The 25,092-nt window shown below is 39.1% G+C and overlaps 1 protein-coding gene across 1 annotated transcript; it reads right to left on the bottom strand.

Moving 5' to 3' along the window:
• Positions 1-705: 705 nt before the first annotated feature.
• On the bottom strand, positions 706-21,045 carry LOC108884607 (paired box protein Pax-6-like). The gene is made up of 10 exons (XM_051073354.1): positions 21,012-21,045; positions 12,190-12,320; positions 11,000-11,215; positions 9,223-9,385; positions 5,921-6,073; positions 4,841-4,923; positions 4,277-4,427; positions 3,407-3,516; positions 2,345-2,486; positions 706-1,552 (listed from the first exon to the last, which is right to left on the bottom strand). The coding sequence occupies exons 1-10, from the start codon at positions 21,043-21,045 to the stop codon at positions 1,467-1,469; spliced, it is 1,269 nt and encodes a 422-aa protein (XP_050929311.1). The 3' UTR covers positions 706-1,466.
• Between the last annotated feature and the right edge of the window lie 4,047 nt (positions 21,046-25,092).

Below are 25,092 nucleotides of genomic sequence, written 5' to 3'. Positions count from 1 at the left end.
GGTGCCTCATTAGATGAACCTCACACCTGTTTGTTCCTCCTCTCCCACCTGTACACCATGTATTCTGTGCTGAGCACCAAAATACCGTGCAGACGGACAAATCAAATTTCAAGGTCAGGAAAAAAAAACTAATGATTGGAGCGCTGCATGTGCTGGTCATTGTGCCACCACAAAACCACACTGGATATATAGCACTCACTGAACACCACCTGCTTCATGATGGTGTACATGTCAACCAGTACCCATCAGCAGAACAACCATCTGTTCAGCTTAGGAGTGTGTGCAAAGGGTTTTGGTCTGCTCTATATTCTCCACACACCACACAGATAGCAGATTGACAAGTTAAGTGCTTTTCATAGATTCTCTCTACTGGTGGGTTGGAGACTAGATTTCACTTCAGATCAGAGTTTTTCTCACAGGGATATATATATATATATATATATATATATATAATATTGAATGTAACTAGGAATATAATTGAAATAACTTTATTATGGAAACCCTCCCAGACCACTGGAGAAGACAAATACTTTACACTTTGAAATTAGAAACAGATTTACATCCCAGACACAATCTAATATGCACTAGCAAAGTGTTTGTTCTGTTGCCAGTCTTTCAGTATTTAATTTACTGTTGAATCTCTGGACATTGGAGCTTTGGAATTAAAACAAACTGAGACCCCCCCCCGCCCACCCCACTCCCACCCCAACAGACAAAGTCAGAGTCTATGCCAGCAGATCACATCCAGGTCAGGTTTTTTTTTTTCTTTCTTTCTTTTTTTTTTTTTTACAATACCAAACACATATCACCAGATTCCACATTCTGAAATTCTATACACATTGCAGGCCAGATCTTTTGGAATCTGCTGATGAAACTGATTCACAGCAGGCAATTAATTTCAAGTTTCATTAAATTCTTCCCTTTGCATTTCCATCAACATCTTTGTTTTTTGCTACAAATACACCAACATGATATTAAATTAGGAACTGAAAGTAGAGGTAATATGCCTTCCTACAGGATGTCCAAATGGACACAGAGCAGTTTATTCCTGTCTGGAGTTTATTCTTACTAAAAGACAGTCCACCTTCCTGAGTGCAGCTCAGGATAGAGCTGTTCATTCTGTCTTCACCAACCAGACTTGGAATGGCAGCAGATGGAGATGATGTGGAGAGTGGACTCCCCAAGACCTTTGATCCAGTTGTAGCTGAACCTGTAAAAGTTTACAGTCATATCAAAATCCTTCAACTGGAAGAGTACTCAAACTCCTTTTGTCCTGCTTGTCTCCAGAATTTGGTTTTAATGTTTTCCTGCAAGCATTAATGAGAGTAATTTCTTGTTTCAGGTCCTTTTTGACATTCAAGCTGCAAAGTAGGGAGGGAACATGCTCTGATGTCCCATACAGTCCTGTTGCTGCAGCCACTGCTGATGGCCACTGCAGGCAAGGATGACTGCTGTCTGAAATGACATCACTGCAGGCGTGGCCAGTACTGTGACATCTCTGCTTCACTTCCTGGAACTTGGACTGGAACTGAGACACCAGGGGAAATCAGTCCTGGTATAAGGAGAGCAAAGAGGAAAGAAGTGAAACAACAACATTTAAAGACATAATTGAGTGAAAGCAAAGTCAATTTTAAAGGCCATGGAAACACATGAGCAGATTCAGTTTTTTCCATACTGAAGAAATTCTACACAGCACATTTGAACCAATGAAACTGTGCAGATGTCATGAAAAGAGCTCAGTATAGGTTTTTGAGGATGTAAGATGGGCTACCCCAAAAACAATACAGAATAATGTGAGAATTCTTGATCAAAGCTTATCCTTAAATGTAATTTTGTAAAAAGTGTCTGCATGTTTTACTTTTGGACCTTCCATCATTGCAAACTAATAGCTACAGATAAGCATTGTCCAAACCCACAGAACTGTAGTGTGTATTTGAGTGGGGATACCAAAAATATCAGGGGAATTCTGTGGAAATGACTATGAAAAAATGCATAACAAATTCACAATATTTCCATTTTAGGAGGATGTATAGAACATGGTACATATAACTTGATATCTCATACTGATAACCCAATCTTTATGTTTTGCCGTGCAGCTCAAGTGGTTGGGGGGGGTGGGGGGGAAACATAACCACTTGAAGTGACAGTTGGTGGCTTTAGGAGGACTGTATTATAATGGCTACATCACTGATCATCATCATGTTTATGTGTAAGAAAGAAACTCAAATTAATTTCTGTCCTGTCTCATCTAGCAATGTATTGACACACATCCTGTTGACACAGGCTGAGGGGGGGTAGGGTATATAGAGCATCAAACAGTAGCCAGTTACTAGTAACTTCCTACCTGTTGACGACGTTGCAGAAGACGTCATTGACTGGCTGTTGATGTGTGGCTGCATGTGTGGAGGAGTATATGTTTCATAACTTCTTCCATTTACAGTAGGGCTGGTGGGCAGCATGCAGGAATAAGAGGTCTGGCTGGATGCCTGGAAACATACATTAATATAAGCCATTAAAACAAGTCTCAATTAATTCACTTAACAACTAATTTTGCACGGCAAAGGTTACAGCCAAGGGTGAAGAGGCGCTTTCATTCAAGACAGACTTATGCTTATCATTTTGTAACAACCTTCGTGGCTAAGTGAAGTCATTGCACAAGAGCTTTAATTTGTGGTTTCTCTATTCCAGACTGAAGAAGTTTGCTCAATGAGTCCCAACATCTGTCTCCAAAGTAAAAGTGAATATTTTTTTCCCATCAGACATTCAGCTCTCGGTCTGATGTGTTTTGGTGGTGAGACACACACCATCAGCCATACAGCCATGTGGCTGTCTCCATCCAGACATGAGATACATGTAGATTGTCTGGCTGATGAAATATAATCCAGGAGGTCTAGTATGAGATATACTGTACATCAATGAGTTTCAGATCTTATAAGACCCCATAACACTGTACAGTAGTTGATAACACTATAAGGAAGTATTTTACTACTCTGGAAAGCTATCATGGATGCAATTATTTTATCTTCCATCATGACACTCCTGAGGTAATCAGCAGGTATTCTGTGCAGCATCACAAAGTAATCTACCAGGAATCTGTGAATTTGTATTTGATTGGCCCAAGCAATGCATTCCCATATAACATCACATCCTGTTATGACAAAAGTTTAACCTGGCTCAACTTCTTTGTTGGTCAGTCCTGTGTTTTTTTGCTGTGGCCACTGTGACGCCTGACTCATACTGGAGTGGTAGAGAGTCATGAGCCATGTTTGCCCATGACAAACATTCAACTGCAGTCAACACATCAACCATCCATAAGTATATCAGCTAGTTAACTCTAGGTGTACCAGTGTTTGTATACAGACTGTGGATTAGCTGTGTATTGTTCAGTTGTGTAAAATAATCTTACTTGCATCGGCAGGCTGGCAGCCATACTGAAGCTGGGCATGGCTGGTATGCTGTAGCTGTTGGACAAAACTGGATCTGGCCTTCCCAGCATGGATCCTGATGAGAAGGACACTGGGGAGATAGTGAAGGTGAAGTGAAGAAAACAAAGAGATTCATATTCATTTCACAAACTATTAGCATATCTCTATGGAGGAGAGATCGTTGGTCCAGGTCATTGTTTTGTAAGTCACAAGTAAAGTCTCAAGTTGTGACTCAGGACTTTACCACCTGGGCTTCAGTGGTAAAGCAGATAATCCATTAATTCTAGAGTCAGTGGTTTGATCTGCAGCTCTTCTTCCACACACACTCAGGAATATATAAGTGAAAAATAATAATAATCACTGGATAAAACCATCATTTGAAATGTATTGATAAAAGTGCTTATATAATACTTAGTTTCAGTAATAAAAAGAAAATTATATTTCTTAATTATTGAGGATTATAAACATGCTTTTCTACAAAATCTTCTACTTTCATTGAATAAAAGAAGCCAAAGTTCTAAAATGTCAAATGTTGCCTGAGTAGCCATACAAAAACTTTGTCTCAATAAAATCTGTTTTAAAACTAACTAACTCCTTTTATTCCACATGGTCTGGACACATTTTGATCGGTACCAAAAAAGTACCAATGGTCCAATAGTCAGCTGCCCACTATGGTCACAGTAGGGATCGCTGTGAACAGTCACAGTCTGCACACTGACCACAACCACTGTCAACAGGATGTTTAAACAAGAGACATTTTGACATGTTACAGCAGGAAAAGCATGGCAGATTTCTATTTAGCTACTTGTTTAGTTACAGTTTACAGCTACAGTTTATGTCCTCATCAGTACCTGGTGTAGTGGGTTGTGGTAGAGGCTGATAAACACTGGTGTTGAAGCTGCTGCTGATGGGGATATGGTTGGAGGAGTTGGACATCTGGCGTCGTTGGTTTCGCAGCTTCTCCTCTCTTCTCCACTTTGCTCGTCGGTTGGAAAACCAAACCTACACATGGCAGAATATGAAAAAAAAAAAACACACTGGTTGTTATGAGGTTAAAAGACAAGTTCCACAATATGTTCACATGTAAAACGATGGGGTCACTGGTCACTGTAATCATTCCTCCTGTCTATACCAGCTCTTTAAGATCCCTTCCTAAGGCAATTTCAGTGCAATTGAATGGGGTCAATATCTGCAGTCTTGCATGCAAAAAAAAAAAACCATTCTGTTCATAATGTAAATAATGTTCAGCTGAATTTTGAATTTTGAACTAAAAATCCATTAGAAGATACCCTGCTGTATTTTTCCATGGAACGTATCACAAGGACTGAGGATTTTAGCCCCCATCACTTAAAATTAACAAGAGGAGTCCTGCAACACACACACACACACACACACACACAAATACAAGAACCCACCTGTATTCTTGCTTCTGGAAGGTCTATTTTGTTGGCTAGGCGTTCTCGGGCAAAAACATCTGGATAGTGAGTCCTTTCAAATTCTGGAAAAAAAACACATTGTGTCATTACATGATAATAATTTTCAACATTTGTTGTAATGAATGTGAATTTTTGGGTTGTGTTGTTGTAGTTGGGTTGGGAGGTCTAACTTTCTCATTCCAAATATATATTTTACATATGTCTTCCCTGGTAAGATTACTTGTAGGGGATCAAATCATTTTATTTAAATTATTGTTTAATGTTTGCTTTGCCATGTGCAAAGGACAAACAATTCTGTATCTGTTTCAGGGCTTTATTTCACAATCAACTAGATAATAGAACTTGTATTAGTGATTACAAGAATAGTTTGACCTTTTATTTCACTTCCTTGCAGAAAGTGAGATGTTTTGGTACAGTCCCTTAGATTTAAGTCTGACAAGACCCAGACCAATCTGCAAATGTTTAGTTGATGATGTGACTTGCTGCTCCAGAGCACTGTTAATAACTGGATGTTTTCGGTCAAATTTGTCATTTCCAGAGCAGTGAGCCTGCTTTTCAGTACATGCAAACATCAAGCGCAACATAAATTAAACACACTACAACAAGGACTGTATGACAGTTTACTAAACAGTAAGGGCTGATAAATTCAAAACTGGCTGAGCCGTCATTTATCTTTGTGTCTGGTTATTAGTACAGTAGAACTCGATGCCTGTTTTGGAGACATTTTGAAATTTCTCCTTATGTACCAAAATCAGGTTTTAAATAAAATGAGGATATGAAGTTAGTTAAACATGTTTTTTTATCCCCAGTGATGACCATGTCATCATGTAAACGTTGCCTAGTTGTCTGACTGGTAAACTGTGTCTGAACCAACTCAGTTGTGTTAAAGTGGATGTTTTCCATACTTACAAATGAATTAAAATGACACGTACACATAGAACAATGCTGTATAGCTCATTATTTTTACCCACATATATAAATGTACATATCGTTTGTGGGTATATGATGTCCTAATGTGAATGCAGCTGTATGATGGACTGATGAACAAGCAGCAGTAACCTTTCTCCAGTGCTTCTATCTGGTCCTGTGTGAAAGATGTTCTGTTTCTCTGCAGTTTTCGCTTCAGCTGAAGTCTCATCTGAGTCTCCTCCGAGTCTTCACCATTAGAACTAACTGATATGGTGCTCTCCCCTCCCTCTGCCTGTGGACACTCTGCACCAGAAAAGAAAGGAGTAGTGGTAAAAGTAGAAAAAAGGAAGGAAGAAAAAAAGAATTAGAATTAATATAATTTCAGACCAACAACACTCAAATTCATAGTCAGCTGAGATTGAAGTTTTCACATTTTATAAATATAAAAAAAAAAAAAACTACAAGACGATGTAAAAACATCCCATTAGCCTTTATGTATGTCATGCACTCAAAATACAGTGCAGGATGAAAAAATAGATTTTCATTTAGAATCCATAGACTTGAGAAATGGTATAGATCTTATTGGTATAGTACTTGACTGGTTTCACTCATACTTGTAAGACAGATTTTTTTCTGTTGCTTTAGGTGCTTTTGTGTCACAGACATTTGATATTGATTATTGTCTTTTTATAGGATCATAGGCTTTGTTCTCTGTATATATGCTCCATCTGGGCAGAATTATTAGTCAGTATGACATCAAATTTCAGTGTTATACAGATGAAGTTGGATGCCCCAGTTCTCTGAGCGCTCATGTTACGTCTGACTAAAATGAATATGTGGATGAATAAAAAATCTTTTTTAACTAAATGAGAAAAAAAAGGAGAGAGACTCTGCGTCAAAAGGAGAAAGACACACTACAGCCATGTTTGTCCAAAGAGCCACATGTTACAGAACTGGAAATGGTTTCAGACTCTGACCTAAATTTCATTTGCCATTTTAATAAGGTCACAAAAACATTATTTTTATTTTAGTGTTTTTAGTGTTACTGAAATCCTAACAACCACACCACTGCAGCTCTCTTTTACCTGGCCTCCTAAAAATTCTGTAAGAAATTTTTGGTTAATTCAGTTGCTGCAGTCAGTGATAACTGCAAAAAAGGAGATCATGTCACCCCATTGCTCATGGCACTGCACTGGCCACTTGTATATTTTGAAATTAATTTTAAAATCATGTTACTTATTTAAGGCCTGACACAGTTCAGCACCTTTGTATATCAGTGACTCTTTTTCATTTCAAGAAGTCTCAGATCTTTCCGCTGCCTTTCCTTTAGAAGCTGCTGGTGTTTCCTGTTTTTATGGCCCTAGGGCTGTGGAATATTCTCCCACTGGATCATAGAACAGCAAACTCCCCTGTTATTTTTAAAAATAAATGAAAAACCTGACTTTCAATATGGGGTAATTCAATATGAATTTTAATCTTTAGAGATTATTTATTTTTTCTTGTTGGTTTTATTAGTATTGTTTTTAATTATTATTTATTATTACTGCATTGCCATCAAATAGTTTAGTTACTGTTACTTGTATACCTATTGTTTTATTGTACTTGTTTTTTGACCATAGCATCTTTGCAAGAAAGGTGCTACACAAATGAATAAATACATACTATACTACTACTACTACTACTAATAATAATAATAATAGTAATTATTATTATTATTATTATTATTATTAGTAGTAGTAGTAGTAGTAGTAGTAATATCAAATGAAGTTACTAGATCATACTTTATCAAATTAGCACTTTTCTTTTAAAGTGCAATGCTATAAGCAGCTATCCCATGCTGAGTGAGACACTGTCCCTGTAAGAGCTGCACAGTCCAACAGGTATATTAGCAATAAGAACTAAAGCCATGGCTGCAGTACACAGTACTTTACTAAAATCCAGGCCCTCATCAGACAATACAATATGTAATGTTCACATCCATTAAATTAAACCATGCATGTGAGTTAAAATGAGTGAAGGTACAGGGCACTTCAGAGATGGAGATCTCCAACATGTGATCTCTGAGCAGATGAGAGCTTGACTCCTGCTCCCTGTGGAACTTATGTTATTTGTGGTGCTAGCCTAATTATTCATTATCCCCAGCAGACAGAGACTGCAAAACAGAATGAAGCCATTGCTCAGTGTCATAGTCAGTCAGGCAGAAAGAGACACAAATGAGAGCAGACGCCCCCTATTCCTCCCCCCTACCCATACACACAGGCACAAACATGCTGTAGACTGATGGGAAGGCAGCAGTGGTGGTAGTATAGCATGATTTCATTTCACTGTTGTAGTCCCAGGGTGCTGGAGGAGGAGCAGCAGATGAGCCAACTCCATATAGCAAATGGGGCCCACAGCCACACACACTGAGGGAAAAGGAGAGGAAACTGCTCAAGTCAGCTCTATACAATGTGGCTGCTGCCCCATATAATGTGACTTTTGAGTAAATTTGTAAGCAGACAATTTACTGTGGAAATTTTAAAAAATAAGACACAATGACACTGAACACTCAGGGAAACTGTGACTTGAATGTGACATGAGTCAGCAAAATTTCAGCATCTTGATATTTGAACACCAGCACCAGATTTCACAACAACAGTAAAATGTGAACTAAATTTGCAGAAACCTGGATAAATTAGGAAAGATAGACAGGGCCTGCAGCATTAACTGAGCTGTAAACAGTATTTTCCCTACAGACCTATTAGACACCTTCAACTGCAAGGCTTAATATTTGTAATTACTACAACCCAGAAAACCTTTTCTTTTGTCCATGATGTCACCTCAGTGTAAAGTCCACTGTTGGTACAAGGAATAGTGACAATAATACATATGTGTAGTCGGCCACACCACATGAAGGCAAGCTTTCATTGGAATAAATTTGTAGGTGAACTCTGATGATAATCCATGGCCAGGACAAACTGAATACACATTATTGTGCACAAGTGGTTTGTTGTTTCGTGAGTGGACCATGAGTTTTTTATTTGTTTGTTTGTTTTGGTTTTGTTTTTGTGGTTTTTTTGGCAAGTCGAAAAAAAATCCAGAGTTATTGGTCCAGAATGAAAAACTAAATTATTATTTCATTATATACATTATATTTTTTAAAATGTCAGTTTATATAACAACTCCTAAAAGGACATTGTCTGCTTTTGACAAGCATATATCTATATATGTGGGGTGTTATATATGTTGCACATAGGCAGGACTTGACATAGCTTCACAGACATGTTTGTGTGTGTGTGTGTGTCTGTGTGTGTGTGTGTGTTTGCGCTATAGAAATTGTGCTGTGTTTGCACCTGCACTCGGGTTTAGGAAGTTACAGTCCTCAGAGTCTCTGTAGTGATAGTCCCAGTTTTGTAGTAGTAGTAAAGTCGGAGCAGCAGTAGAGTTAGTAGTAGTATGGATTAGTGTCTTACCTGTGGTAGTGAGTGTAGTCCCAGCGTACCACCCTGAGCGTCCTCCCCAGGTGGTCTGTCCATTGAGCATCTTGAGTTTGTCAAACATCCCCTCAGCTCCCACTGTGCCCATTTGCTGCTTGTCACTGGCCAGGTTCCTCAGCACTCGATTTATTGATGAAACCTTCCGATAAACACAACGGGATTACATAAGAACAACTATTTTGTTGGATATGAAAGAGACTGGTGGACAAAATCTAAGAAACCCATCACTGTCAAAAACCAAACCAACGCATTTATGACCCACTGTCAATCTTCAGACGGTCCCTTCATGTCCATTAAAAGAAACACTACAGAGATTTAATGAGGCCTGTTGCTCCCACTAAGTAATATTAAAGACTTTGTGAAGAAGCGACACCTGTCATGTTAGTGTCTCAGCCCTTTTATCACACTATTAACCAGTAAGGTCAACTATGAGTTGATGATAGAATTGATCAAAAGTCTTTTTAAGCTCGGTTCATGTATCCTGTCTGCTTGACTGGTTAGTTTTTTTTTAAAAACATTAATATTTAATTGATGAAAATATTTTCAACCACCACTTCAACTTCACTGAGATGATAACAAAGCGTTGAAAGACAAAGACAGCAGCTTCCCAATGGCACAAATGAGTAAATTCTCTCATTTAATGAACAGTTCTTCTACAAATATAATCCAAAATGTTGGGAGACGTGTTTCAGTTTCCTCTGTCTCAGTGTATCCCTGCTAACATTTACCCAGCTAGTCCAGCTAGACTTGTGTCATCTTTTATCTGTCTGTCCTGATTTTGACAAATTCCCTCTGTCTTTGAATGACAGGGACATCTGTGTTGTCTCTGAAATAACTCCTGTCACTACTTGATAAACACTCAGTCACCAGATTGATTTATAGCAAGGGTCTCAAACTATATGTCTGATGACCCGCTTATTGCTGTATTCGGACTGTCAAAACGTTTAATGAAGTTTAATATGACTGTTTCTTATGTGTCTTATCTGCATGGAGTGAGCTGTTGTTATGAAGAAATACAATCCCAAGTGACACACACAAGGAATAGGCAAGAGGGTTTGTTGCTCAGTTTGTAGAAAGCTGAAATATACTGTTGGACCAAAGAAAAAATGTAATTATGTACATAATCTGACCTTTGCTCAAAATTATGAGCAGAATCTTAAACTGAGATTTCAGACACTTAGTATCATCATGGTTTTAAATCTTCATTGACAAGTACAGTGTCATATTATAAATGGTTTCCACAGCACTAAGCAGTAAACTGAGACAGTAAATTTCAGACATTTCTTATCATTATTGTCAGCTGTTTAGTCGTGTCCAACAGTAATGGACAGTAATGCATTTCATAGATGTAGAGTATTGCATTGTGTCATTGATGGCAGAAAGTATTGTGTGCCACATGCCAACCTTTTTCCATTCCCTTGTAGATTTTTTGAGGACTTCATAGTGGATAAAGTAGAAAATGATAAAATAATAAGTGTCTGGCTGTAGCAGTCTGATGCACACCAGTATTGACTTTATATGCAATTTAAATGAGGTTGATATTTAAGGTCTGTGTGTTTCTTCAGATTGTATGTGTCTGCCTAAATGGATTCTGTGTTTCTCACTCTTACAAGCCTGCAAGCCTACTGGTACAGTGTAACAAAAACATCAGTACTAAGTACAAGGTTTTACCAGTGAGTGCAGAGTTTTGGCTAGCCTGCCCAGCACAAACCTCTAATTGACATGACTTGGCTGAAGAACAGGAGGGTCTTACACTGGGTATATTGTCGTTGGTGCAGACTCCTTCTGCCAGCAGTCGGTCTCTGATCTCCCAGGCAAAAATGGACGGACACTCTCTCTTGTACTGAGCAATCTTTCCCACCACCTCTGGAGTGGCAACCCTGGGTTTACTCCCTCCTATGGCCCGAGGACGGATTGAACCTGTCTCGTAATACCGGCCCAGGATCTTACTGACACAGCCGTTAGACACCTGGAGACAAAAACAGTACACATTGCACATATTATTTCAGTGATCTGGGAAATGGTCATGGCAATGGTGCTACATGCAAGTTTTTACTGTCGCTACGTAGCCATGGTTAGCTTTAACAGCTGTTTATATACCAAGAGCTTCTATTCACACTATCATAAAGTATTATTAGCAGATGGGACGAGCTACTAACTTCAGTGAAAGAAAAGAAGTGATAGAAATAGAAGCAAAACAAGTGTTAACTTTGGTATTGCTTTCCACACTTGGTGAGTAAAGGAGTGAAGGAAAGAATATAATGTTGGCTATATATATATATATATATATATATATATATACATACATACATACATATATATATATTGCACCTATGAGGGGAAACTCCACCAGTTTACCACATCAAAGTCCATTTATACACGTTGAAATGGTACTACTCCATATGTGAAAAAAATTGTGTTAAGCCTTTTGTGGCTGCAGAGGGAGCTGTACAAAATCTAATAAACCGCTTTAACTAATGTCACTTGCGTCAGACTCAGTTATAAATACCTTTGAAGCAAAACAATTGGTGATTGTAAGAACCAGGAAATGAACAGTGGTCTTCAGTCAGATGCTTTGTCAATCCGATCATCCTCTCTGACTTCCTCCCTACAAGGCTTGGTGGCTCTACAACAGCACCACACTACCCCCTCCTTTCTCCCTGACAGACAATGGTCATAATTCACACAGCCATCAGAGCTTGTCAGTTACATGTTAACATAGGTCATATGTTGGCATATGAGCAAATAACTGATGCCGCTGCTTTTCTTGGGAGGACGGTCCTTGATGCACAGTGACGGACAACGTGCAACTGCATGCTGAACTGCTAATCATTAAAGCTAACCCTGTCCAGGGACGTAGTGTATTGTAACATGTCTACTATGTGTCTGCATGTGTATATATACTATCACTGTGAGAATCAACTATCAACATGGTAAGTTTACCTGCAGTATTCTGGATATGTCACAGGGTCGAGCTCCACTGTGTGCCAGCTCCACTATCTTCTGCCTGGTAGAATCAGGTAAAGGTCTCCCATTCACAAACACACCTCCCAGCTGGTTTACTCCACTGTGACCTACACACACACACACACACACATACACACACACACACACACACACAAAGAAAATAAAAAAGGTTTTCAGTAATTGGTTTACTGAGCTCTATTTTACTGATCTTAACAAAATATATTTAAAGCAGAAAAACTGAGTGGTAATTAAAAGTCTAACTACAATGAACTGCGTAGTCACACTGATCAGGCACATGCATGAGAAGAGGATGGAGTACAGTGGGGAGCACAGGAGATGAGGAGAGAAAAAGCATCCTAAGCCTCTCTTAAATTAACATACAGTTTCTCATTATGGAAGATCCACCGTCTGTACAGTACTAATTTTAGCATTTTACTGAATTTTACTGGTAATCATAGCTGTGTAACTGATACCATTAGCTCACCCACTGACCCAAGGTTTGTGGTAATATTAAGGTCAAAAACTATGCCATAAACTTAGACTCTTTGACTGACATTAAGCAATATGATCTACAATCAGACAGCTAACAAACTACTATTGATAAATGTAAAATGCAGTATATATGTATTGTATACTGTTTTTCTTAATGCAGATGATATGTTAAGTAATAATGAATATCAAAATGTACTTTGTGGATGTAGACTGTAACAAAATTTTTTTGTTTTTTTACAGTAATATATATTTATAACTGTTTATTTAACCCACAGTAAAACTGTATTTTTTAACAGAATCATCAGAAAATGGCCACAAAGAACCACAAAATTCACATATCAACTGCAATGTCCTTGCTCCTTTACTAATTTAGCTTTAATTCCAGTTTCTTTCAAATTCTAATGCTTAGACATATGTCACACGCTCTGACAAGCCTGAGAGGCAGTGCAAGCTGAAAGACCTAACTTAAAACCAAAAATTTCCAGGAGTGATAAATCTCAGATTTAAATGAGCATTCTGTCATCAACACGTCTGACAGCTGGTCAGTGAAGAGCAAACTGTTCAATTTAAGCACTTCAACCAAATTCTAGCGCAGGGAGGGGGATGAGCACTGTCAATGGAAGCTGCAGACAGGCACTTCTGTAGGTTTTTATGTGAAGTTTAAAATGATCTGGCAGCTGATCAACATGATGTAGATATGACATGTTTCCCTCAGCAGCAGCGGCAGCAGCAGACATCAGTCTGCGCTGTGACACTGTGCAGGTTAAGTAGGGATTTACACTGAATCAATTGTCTATTGTCTGTTAATGGCTCTGCGGGGGAAAGCATATTGCAGATTTATAAACCTCTCAACGGGACGTTAATAAATCATACAACCAACACACACACACACACACATACACACACACACACACACACACACACACACAGTGTAAGTGTAGAAGTGGGGTTGCTGTGTACTAAAGATCAACATCAACAATGCATTTTTTAAATCCACAGATGAATAATATGTAGTCTGTCTTCATGAAAAGTGAAACAATTCATGTTCCTGTTTCAAAAAGACATCATCTTATTGATGATGCAATGAGAAGGAGGAGCCAACCAGAGAGTCAAGTTTGATTTTGCCAGTGTCTCCCAAAGGCCTTTAAAAAAAAGATGTAAATGAAAACCAGTGATGAAACTGCATATCATTTGTAATATACCTGATACACAGTGCACTGTCAAATTATGTTGTTTTGCCAGTATCTTCCCTGACGGCCTCTGAGCAGCAGCTTAGGTTTACATAATCTTCCCACATCATTATTGAATGGTTGACTTTGTTAAATCATGTCTCTGGACGTAATCATTAGTTTTGTCCTGTATTAGCAGTACTTTTTACCTTTAGGGAAGAAATGTGTTTCTTTGAGACTGTCCTCACAAGAAAATTGAAGGCATCAATTGTTTGTTCAAATTCTCAAAAAACTGAATTTTGCCTTAAATCAACAAAGCACATGATCTGGACATGGGAGGTAAGAGGTCATCTATTTCTTGTATGTCTTTATAATTGCTAGACATTTCTTTAATTAGTGATTAATGAAATAATTCAGTCAATTAAAAGGCAGACACGCACTGCGTCTGCTTGTTCATTCATTTAGATGGAGATAGAGGACAGAGGGTAGAAGCAGAGAGAGGTTCTCTCTGACCCCCACCCCCTGCATCCTTTTGGAGCAGAGCTACTCCACTGAAAAATATATGGAAAACCTGGATCAGAGATCAGAACACCTGACACTGTCATGGCTTTGAACCACTCCCCTGGTTAATTAAATCATAGGAGGCGTCATGGCCCCTGTATAAGCTTTTGTTAACTTTGAGTGTGACAGTGGATTATTTCACCCTCTAACTCTCCCTCATGCTGTCTCACATCATGTTCACTTTGTGTTTTGGGGTCGATCGTTTTGCTGTAGAAATGTTAATCACAGTGTCATTTCCCAGAGGAACACACACGGGCTTTCCTCTGCTGACACACAATTAATAGACAGACATATGGAGTCAATTTGGCTGTGGTCCCTCTGTGACACTCACACACACACACACAGCAGACGGGCCCCCGGGAGCAGCTCAGCAGCTTTCACTTTAAATCAGCTCATTCACACTGAGCCTGACTTCAATTAATTTTCACTTTAACCATGTACTGTTATTACCAACAAAGTCTTCCAGCAGAATATGTTGTTTGTCCGAGCTACAGACAAATCCTTTCTGATCTGCAACCCCCATCAGCAGAATGACATTCAGCATCAGCTCCTTTTAAAATACTGTTGAAAAATACATGTTTTATGATGTGACAGCTCTGGTTAATGTTTGGTTGGGTAAGAGAAGCACTGTGGTTTGGGTTAAAATGATTATTAAGCTTAGAGGAGGTGTGATGATTACACTCGGTTATGGTTATGAAGCAAACATGAGCAGCTGTCTCTTGTGTTAAAGTCCTGTGTTTTGTTGACCAATCCATCCACCCCAACCTTCTTCTGACATGGACTTTTTCACAATCATGTCACCTGACTTCCTCTGACCACTTGAACATAAACTGATGTCATTTTAATGAGTCTCATTCTTAAAGCAAATTTTACAGCCAATATTGTTTAAATCAATCAGCAGTGTTGGAGGTGACGTGCTAGAAAGTAGCTTGTTAGAGTGCTCTGATTACTTATTTGTTGAAATGAGTAACACAGTTTTAGCAATCCATTACTGTTACAACAAAACAAAAACACATTCTCACAGTCTGTTCTTTCCTACTAGTGGAAGGTGTCCCATCCTACAGTGTCAATGCACAGGTGTAGCTCAGCTAATGAGATGGCAGAGAGGACGGCCTTTACGTCAAGGAAATATTTGCATTATTTTGAATTCATGGGTGAAAAGGAAAAGAACATTACAGTGAAATGCAAATTGTGCTTGGGTGATAAGTGTGTGTCAGCTGTTAAGAACTCGACTTCAAATTTGTAGAAGCAGCTGAAAGCTAAGCACAGCTCCACAACACCGGGAGCGAGGTCGTTTGAGAAGGAGGAGAACAACACCAGTGCTACAGCTCCGAAACACCACCGTCTATCTTTGAGTTTTGGCTAAAACTGTCGGTGGTGATGCAAAAGTACTCTAACCAGTTACTTTTTTAATATCAGTAATTTTGTAACTTATCAAGTTACTTTTAAAAGCAGCATCACCAAACACCGTCAACCAGCATGTATGTCACCGTATGTCTTGTCTAAATTGCACATTAGATGAAGATGAATGAATCTACTATCAGCAAAAAATAAATCAGGCTTTGACATCCATAAACACAATGCTTTGAGACAAATTCATTAAATTAAAAATGGAAGGACTTTGCTGTACAAAGGACACTACCATTCATATTTTAACAGTATGGGAGAAATCTTGCACTTGGACTGACAGTCTGTTTCCTCTACTGAGTCTCAGCTGGCTAAACCGCTGTTCACTCTCGCCCTACTCTCCGCCATCACCTTTACTGTCTTTAAATACACATGCTCACTGCTTAGTTTTTCCCCTCAACTCCTTAACTCTCTCTCTGTTGTCAGACAACAGAACAAGTAGGTAATAAAAAGAAATGTGTTAGCATTTATCACAAATCATTAAGCACCTGTACAGGACCCCCGTGAGAGGAAGACTTGAGTGGGGTATGACATCATCACGACATCACATCATCAAATGGACACTGGAAAAAGATAATATTGACTGTCTGTGAACACCAGACCAAAACTAATCACAGCATCCACCGGGATAAGGGTCAAAGGTCATCAACCAGAGGTCAGGGGATGGCAAGAGAAAGATCAAGGATCACATGAGACACTGTCTTTGAACAGAGTCAGGGGTGACCGTCTCTCCCAGTATGAGACCACCTGCTATCACTTCACTGAAGTTCCATTCTTAGGTCACGTATTAACTAAGATGTCAATGACAGCTCAGAAAAGATTATTTTGTCACATTCATTTTCAGATTTATCCATTCTAGACAAGTTTTCTGAAAGGCTCTGAGTTAGGGTGTGAAAACGTTACTGTTAAGATAGAATTAAGACCTGATGTTAAAGGAATAGATAGCTGAGTGTAGCCTGCTTGTCATTTGATGTTTAAATCTCTGTAAGGTGAATAATTCCCGATGTAAATATATTTTACATTTGGAAACAGCTTACTTGTGTGTTTGTAAATGTCTTGGTCCACAGTGAAAATAGTGAGAAGCTGCCAACCTAGAAATGTATTTTCTTTCACAAACTGTTTTGCATCCATCCCAGCTAAGACCCTCACTATCTACTACACATGCACACTGTACACACACGCACACACACATGCAGAGCCTCACACCCATCAGAAGAGAGTTAGATCCTGAACAGAATGTCTGCACTCATACAGCACACTGCAGACTGACTGAACCCACTTTCATTTCAATCAATTCCTAATGTAACCTGTAGTTCATTCACTAATGATCTGCTCACCTTCAGTCACTCCTCAACAGCCTCCAGCTGCTCCATTTTCACTATTTGGAATTAGAATTGATTAAAGTGAAGGTAATGCGATAATAGCTCCCAGTCTGACATTTAACCCAGTGCTACTGTGCAACAGAAACCTATGCAGCATCATCCAGTAACATTCAGAGTGAGATGGACGCAAGGGGTAGAAGCAGTGTCGCGTGGGATTGATACTGGTCAGTGGAGAGATGCAGGACAAGGGAACAAGCAAAGAAACACAGAGAGAAGTAATCCACACACCTTCACTGCAGACGGCATGGACCTCTTGTCCCGCAGTAAGAAAGAAGAAATCAGGTGGAGTTCATTGTCAGTTCCACCCAAAAGGTTTTATACAGCCCAGCATTTTGACTTCGCAATTTACAATGATATTTACAGGTGCCACCGGTAACTTTGATGAGTGTCTAAATTTAAGGTGCAGTCACATACTTGACTAAAGAGTTTGACTGTTATACAGAAGAGAGTTTGAGTTTGAAAGATCTGCATTTTATGTCTCAACAGGTCAGAATTAAAAATATACTTCTGCTTTACACAGATCATCAATGGGTCATTCCAGTTTATTACAACTTGGGCCTAGTTTTCTCCATAATTTCCATCAGTAATATGATCTTCACCAAAAGAACTGCTGAGGTCTGACAACATGATGACACCTCTGTGACAAAAAACATTAAAAAGTGCCATGTTCTAAAAATGGTGAGTACAATGTCATTATTAATGATAGAAAATAAACACAAGGTTTATTTTCTATCATTGGTATTTCCAGAACTCTTATTCTGGAAATACCAGAACTCTTATTCTGGAAATACCAATCATACCTGATTTAAGGCCCAAGATAAAATAAACCAGAATTGTGCTTTGATGTTGACAGAGATTTAACAGGTCCAGAAAATATTATAGAGTGAATCTACAGAGGTTCAGATGTGGCTAAGTCACAGTAAGTAATGAAACAGAATGATAGCAGGTTCCAGGTTTGAATTTTGGATCTGTGGATCTACGTTGTTTTAGTTTTCTCTTTTAAAAATGCAGCCTGTCAGGTAATGCTTACCTCTACCTCTAGCTGTAGTTCTTGGAATATTTTATGTCGGCTGGTGTAGAAATAGACTTTGTTTAAAAAAATGTTTTGTCTGCTTGTTAACCAAGTTTTGATGAGAAATATGAAATACAGTTATTCACACACATAAATGCATGCACAAATGATAATAACAACAAATACTCTTGAGATGTAAACTCACTGTTTTGCATCATGGAAGCCACACCAGTCTCCCAGCTTGTTTGACTTCTGTAATCTGTACAAACAGAGAGATAATCTTTTACCATGTTTTAATGTAGAATACATACATGGACAATAAACCACACACATCTCTCCCAGGACACTCAATCAGTGCAAAGGAAGAGAGAGTATCATCCTGGATCTCCACAGATTCATTCTTCTTTAGCAGTGAGACAGAGTAACAAGAAAAAGAGCACCAACACAGGAGGACTTTTCTTTTTTAGATCTGTTTGTAGGAATTTAGAGTAAATAGTGAAACTTTTTTTTTCCCCTTAAATCAGTGACCGCCCTAGACACTGTCTGGCCAGAATGGCTGAATGCCAAGCCATCCTGTGATTGGTTCATATGCTAATGTATGCTAATGTCCATAAAGTTATGAGTACAGACTCGGAGTCCAGCTCCCACACAGGTCCAGTGTGCTGACACACTCTGAAAAGCAGGGCAGCTTCATGTCTAACATTGTATTTATACTCAGTCACTGAGCTAAAAGGTGATATCTGCACTACACTGAAGAGTCTCTCTTTATTTCATTGCCTCACATAATGTACTGTACAGCTCTGACAATGCTTTATGCTCTCTCCTGTAGAGATTACAAACTGGAACTGAAAGACAGGCTTTCAAAGAAATGCACTCATCCTTTTTTGTCATGTTTGTGTTTCTGTCTTGTTTGGACACTTTCTGCATATTTAGCTGAGGTGCATGAATGCTGAAGAATATGAAAATACATCTGATGGTAGAGCTTCTCAGTAGCACCTCAGTCACTGCAGATTAACTGAAACTTACCTGTCATCATCAGCAGTAAGCTAAAAAAGACACTGTGTGATTTGAGGCACAGCCATTGTAAACTGTGAGAAAATAAGTGAGAAGGAATATATACTACAGTAATTCGGAGTGAGAAATGATTTGATCTATCTTAGAAAGGCAGAACACACCCAAAGTTCATTTTAAGAAATGTATGTTAAATGTTAAATGTTAAAAAGTAGAGATGCTGGTTTTTCCTGAGAAGTTGTGCAGGTGTGAAAGACAAACATCAGCAGGAGCCACACTGAGTCCTATAGAATACAGCCAAACTGGACTGACATCTTTAAATGCTTCTCACAGTTATCTGTGGAGCCTCAGAGATCATGGAGAGAATGAATCACACCCAATAATAGGTTTTGACAAAAATTCTTGATTCTGTTATTTTGTGGAAACACAAAGTGTTCGAAATTAAATAAATAAATAATTGTATGAGTAAATATCATGTGACTAAATTTGTGAATTATTATGTTTCAACCTGCTTTCTATTACAATAACAGAGTCAAACCAAAGAAACAGCCAAACACATAAGTGACTCTGTTTGCCTTGACTGATTTTGTGGAATGTGCTGTAAAATAAAAAAAGAGGCTTTGGAACAACAACTGTAACACTTGGTTATAATATATAGTTCTTAAAAAAAAAGTTTAACAAGTTCATGTTAATCTTAAATATTTTGTCAGTATTTGTTCCTAGTTATTTATAATATTTAATACTGAACAATATGGGTCCATATGAAATTTGTACAGTCTCATCAGACATTACAGGAAGGATTATTAAAATGAAAATCAGCCCTGAGTTCATGCTGAATGGGATGTCATGCTGTTTGAAGAACTGAATAATAATAATTTAGCGACAGGAATGCAGAATTGTTTTATTTTGTGAAATTTCTAAATCACTTTCAGTTTGCTGACAGTGAGGTAACTGTGGGTGTGCCGGTGAACAATGGTTAATTAAGGTGTGGGCAGTTCCAGCCAGGAAGCTTGTCTCTCTGTCTACTGTATGTCCTCAATAGACTACATTGCCAATATATAATAATAGAAAAATAGTAATTATAAAAAAAAAAAAAAAAAAAAAGATTCATACTCATACATGTACAACTATCCACCATGAGCACCAGAGAAGTGAACTGTTATGGAGGGATGATGGGGTAAAGGAAGATGACAATTTTATACTATCTGTTGATATTAATGCACGTAGAAAGCACGTGACATTCATCACCCCAATTCTCAAAACCAAAGCCTTTTGAGGTTAGCTATAAAAAAGCTAAGAAATAAAGGCTTCAAAGCAGCTCCTTCTCTGAAGCTCTTGTCATTAACAACCTGCATAATGAACATGAAGCAGCTCCACACAGGAACAAACAGACACACACACAGGCCGGCTATAGGCACCTTGTCCCCGCTAAAACTCAGCGCCCTTCTCCCTGTGAAAGGAGACAAAGGGCCGGAGGATCGGAGCCGCGGCTCTGCTCGGTAAATACCCGCCAGGCTTTGTGTGTGGACGGGGATTTTGGTGTCGTTGCCTCGTTAGTTGCGGCTCGTTAAAAAACCTGCGACACAAAACCGCGGCGGGGAGCCCAATTTGACCAGTACAACTGACATAAAGGAGTTCTGTTGAACACACTGATGACAATATAAAAGTTTCATTCAGCCTCATTCAGCGCGCTGATATGAGGAGAAAAGAGCCGGGAGACACAGGACCGCTGCCGAACACTGGAGGAGACTGCTGCTGACTTACCCTGCTTTAGAGCACTACGGCTGTCCCACGGCATGTTCATAATAATAATAATAATATTATTAATAATAATAGTTTATTTGTAATAATTTCATACCCCAGTAACAGGACACTGACAGTTTCACTCAGAATTAGGTTGTTAATCAGAGTTAATATTTAACGGGAATTTAGAGAATACAGCAATGTCACTAACTGTGTTAATATTCCATAAAACCTCATATTTACATATTACCTCTGCTCTTTTTACACATTGTCCAACACTGGAAACTATAAACCGCTTAAAAGAAGAAGCGCATTCCCTCAGACTCTTCAACGCTAAACCATTCACACAATTATTCTTAGAGTGAGAAATAAAGTCTATTGAATTCACTGGATAGCTACCAGCAGTTTCTGTATTAATAACGTGTATTTATTGGATATTGTGTATTTTTCATATATCTGTTCAGACCATAGACTGTGCTTGTGTGTTTGCGCTGTGCACCGAAGCAAGTTTCTGACAACTTCAGCTGCGATGGCAGTACTCAGTCAACTCAACTTCATTTGAATAGATACCAAAAACAGCAGAGAAACAACTGGTTCCATAAGGTGTGAAAATGAAATCAGCTGAGTTTGAAACCTGAGCAGATCAAAGCGGAGCTCCACGTGTTGCTTCTGATCTGATCTGTGTGTTGGATGAAGGTTTGATCAATCAGGTTTAGAGAAAGTGAAAATCTTTAGGAGCTCCAAGTCTCCATTAAGAGACAGTGGTTTGATGAAGAGGACATTTTTACGTTATTTTATAAGACGTTCATGGCGACATGTAAAATAGCAGCCAACAGATATCACGTGCGCTGTAATTATGTCTGATTATTTAGTATTTTAGTAAAACAACAGTCTGGTGTCTCTCAGCCAGCAAAGCTTCTGGTGACACTTGGAAAATGAATAATTGGAAATTTAATCAGAGAGCCGACAATACTGATTTCTGGATAATAATGTCATGAAGTAAAACGTGTCCGCCGCTCTGCTCTGTGGTCGAAAATAAAAATGTGGCTCAGGTGCCGCGCGGATACAGAGGCGGTTGTGCACGTGTTGTAAATCTGGTGTCTTCATCAGAACATATGGGAGCAGCCCGCTCCACTCCCTCTGACACACAAACAATGAAATGTTCCAAATTCACATGTTGGTTGAATTCATTCCGACCTGATTAATCATGCGGTTAATTGGCTCCGATTTAATTAAGACGTTAATTAACAGCCGACTGAGATCATCAATTAAGACGAACTTTATCGTCCTGTACGCGGTGGCTCTGGATTTTAAAAAGCCCCCCACCCCCACCCCCACCCCAAACAGCACGTATAACTGACAGCAGACGTATATTCATATTCATATCTACATTTTCTGCAGTGAAGGAATTTTGTGTGTGATCCCAACGCAAACAACATGTCCTCAGACTTTTCTTCCTGCTCACTGACAGCTGTCATTTCAACATGGTGCAGGCCTCTCAAGCACGGACTGATTCTTAGTCGAGGCCTCCATAAAATACAACCAAAATAAATCTAGCAAGGCCTTCACTGGATAACCTTCATCACATTTAGGCTTAAATAAACTGTTGACAGCAAATTCACAGCCGCAGAGTTTCATTATTTCTTTTACATATAAATTAAAGAGACAGTTATTCTACAAATGCATATTCTTTTAGCTGACTAAATAAAAAAGGAACGTCTTTACAGGATACAAATGACGACTTTAAAGTGGGGCGTTGAGGTTTGACTCTACAACTTGTGACAAAGATTTATTTTTAGTTTTTATTTATTTGATGAAGATAATGTCTGGTCCAGGCCAGACACTGTTCACTTTAACTTTCTGATCAAGGCTCAGGAGCTCAAAGACCGGTTTACATGGATAATAATTTCATAGCTGCTGTAAATGTTGTCATGTTAATGAGCTCTGAGGAGCGAGGAACAGTATCAAACACCGTCAGGTTGATGCAGAGTTCATAAACGAAACTTCTCTGACGGATAGCTCAAATCTATATCTGGACCCAAAGGTCCTTGAAGCAGGAACCACACTCTCTATTTAAATATTTAGGTGGAAAATCGCGGCGATCATTCGAAATAAACGCGGACTTAAATTGGACGAACACACACGCGCGCGCCTACTTTTCAGAATACACCTGTGCTTCCTCTGCTCTCTGAGGTGAAACTCCGCGCAGTCTGAAAAATGTAGTTTAACGGCGTCCTGTTCCTCCTGACCGGCCGTCAGAATCCAGCACAGACTGAGCCCAGGATTAATCCACATCACCCGCTGATGAATGAGCGGGCGGCATCACCGCGCACTCTCAGCTCGAGCGCGACATCTTTTTTTCTTTTTTTTTTTTTCCTTTTGCTGTTGTTGTTTTGTATATTGTTTTGTTTTGTTTTTCCTAAGTTGTGTTTCTAATCAGCGGGTTCGCCCGGAGACTGGCGGAACAACCCGAACCAAGCTCTGCAGTCCGGCCTTGAACAGGAGGAAATGCAAAATGCAGAAGACACCAGTTAAGGTCTTTGACTGCAACACTTTACATATCACGTTTTTACAAACTGAGGTTGGAAATACAGCAACATTTACTGAACACATATTAATAATTTATATGTTTGGCTGACAATATTATTGGGGAAAAAGTATTTGAGCAATTTATTCAGGTTGTCCTGAATGTATGGAGTCTTTTACTTTTACTTTTTGTCAACCCTGAACCCGTAAGCCAGTCTAACTTCAGCATAACTTTTGAAAGTAAACAGCCTAAGCTGACATTTTGACAGGAAATCCCAGATTTGGGATGATTTAGTCAATAATATACACACACTGTTAGACAGAGTTATTCAGTTATTTCCACCATTTAAGGACAGTCCATTAAAATAATGTTTTCTGTTTTCACTCTCTTTGTCTATTTGAACTGTTGCTTCAAACATTTCTGCCACCAAAGAGGTGTGTTTGTCATTGTTCCTCAATCCTGTCATCTGTTCTTTCTTTCCTCCTCTTTCCCTCTGTTCTTAAAGCTGCTACACTGTTCAGTTGTAACTATTTTTAATGTCTAAACCATTATTTCAGTCTTCTTCTTTTTTCACAATTTCTTTCTTTCCCCTTTCTTTCTTTTTTAAACTATAAACTTAGACTATAAATACTTTTGTCTTTGCTCTCTGTCTAGCCCAGGTTCCACTTTACCTGCTAGTCTTCATCTTGTCCTTATCTGCTAAACAAACTAACTTTTTTTTTAACTCCATGCTCAGGCTGTTAGAGAGGGAGATGAGAGGGAGAGTGAGAGAGGGGGAGAAAGAGAGAGAGAGGAGAGAGAGAGAGGGAGAGAGAGAGAGCGAGAGGGAGAGAGAGAGGGAGAGAGAGAGAGAGCAAGCTTACCTTTCTGTGGCATGCTGTAGAGAAGTAAAGTTTTGGTGCGTTTAGTTTTCCAACAGCTCCTTTCTTCTATTCTTTCCTCCAATTAGTTTCTCCTTGACTGAAGAGACAAGTGCAGAGAGAGACAGAGCTGGTCCTCTGAGGAGGAGGGAGGAGAGAGGGAGGGCGGGAGGGAGAGGGAGTGGGAGGGCTGAGAGACGGCTGGAGAGAGAGAGAGAGAGAGAGAGAGAGAGAGGAGGCGAGTTTGAATGGTGAGAGCTGAGAGTTTGTTCCTGAGTGAGAAAGAGAGAGAGAGAGGGAGGCGTGTGTGTGTGTGTGTGTGTGTGTGTGTGTGTGTGTGTGACTCCTGTGATCAGACTCATACACTTCATCACTCTCAGCTCTCAGCTTCAGTTCACTGTGCTTTACTGGCATGATAATGGCAAATATTCACTATTGACACAGTTCAAATACAGTTAAGAGAATTAAAACATACTATATACAGTGCTTGAAAAGTACTGGTGAAAAAGTAAAAAGTATGAGGCTGCTTTTCATCGTTTAGACCAGGTACCATACGATATGCTTCAAACAAACTAAGCTGTATAGTGTTCAGTGAGTAGAAGTGTTTTTATCTGTTCTGAATGGTCGCACTGGATGCAAAGTGAGATGAAAAGCCACGCTGTCATGACTTCCTCCTGCTCTCTGTCCAGGACAACAAAGCAGCTGTAGTTTGAAG

The sequence above is a fragment of the Lates calcarifer genome, linkage group LG10, assembly GCF_001640805.2.
Source record: "Lates calcarifer isolate ASB-BC8 linkage group LG10, TLL_Latcal_v3, whole genome shotgun sequence".
Lineage (NCBI taxonomy): Eukaryota > Metazoa > Chordata > Actinopteri > Centropomidae > Lates > Lates calcarifer.
The sequence above is the reverse complement of the archived record's forward strand: the minus strand, read 5'-3'. Positions and strand labels throughout refer to the sequence as shown.

Excerpts from the sequence above, each read along its gene's own strand:
- LOC108884607 (XM_051073354.1), bottom strand. The coding sequence starts at position 21,045 with ATGCCGTGGGACAGCCGTAGTGCTCTAAAGCAGG. Across the intron at positions 6,074-9,222 it reads GACTACACTCACTACCACAG|AGTGTCCACAGGCAGAGGGA; the intron begins GTAAGACACTAA and ends TTTCTGGTGCAG. Across the intron at positions 3,517-4,276 it reads ACCACAACCCACTACACCAG|TGTCCTTCTCATCAGGATCC; the intron begins GTACTGATGAGG and ends CTATCTCCCCAG.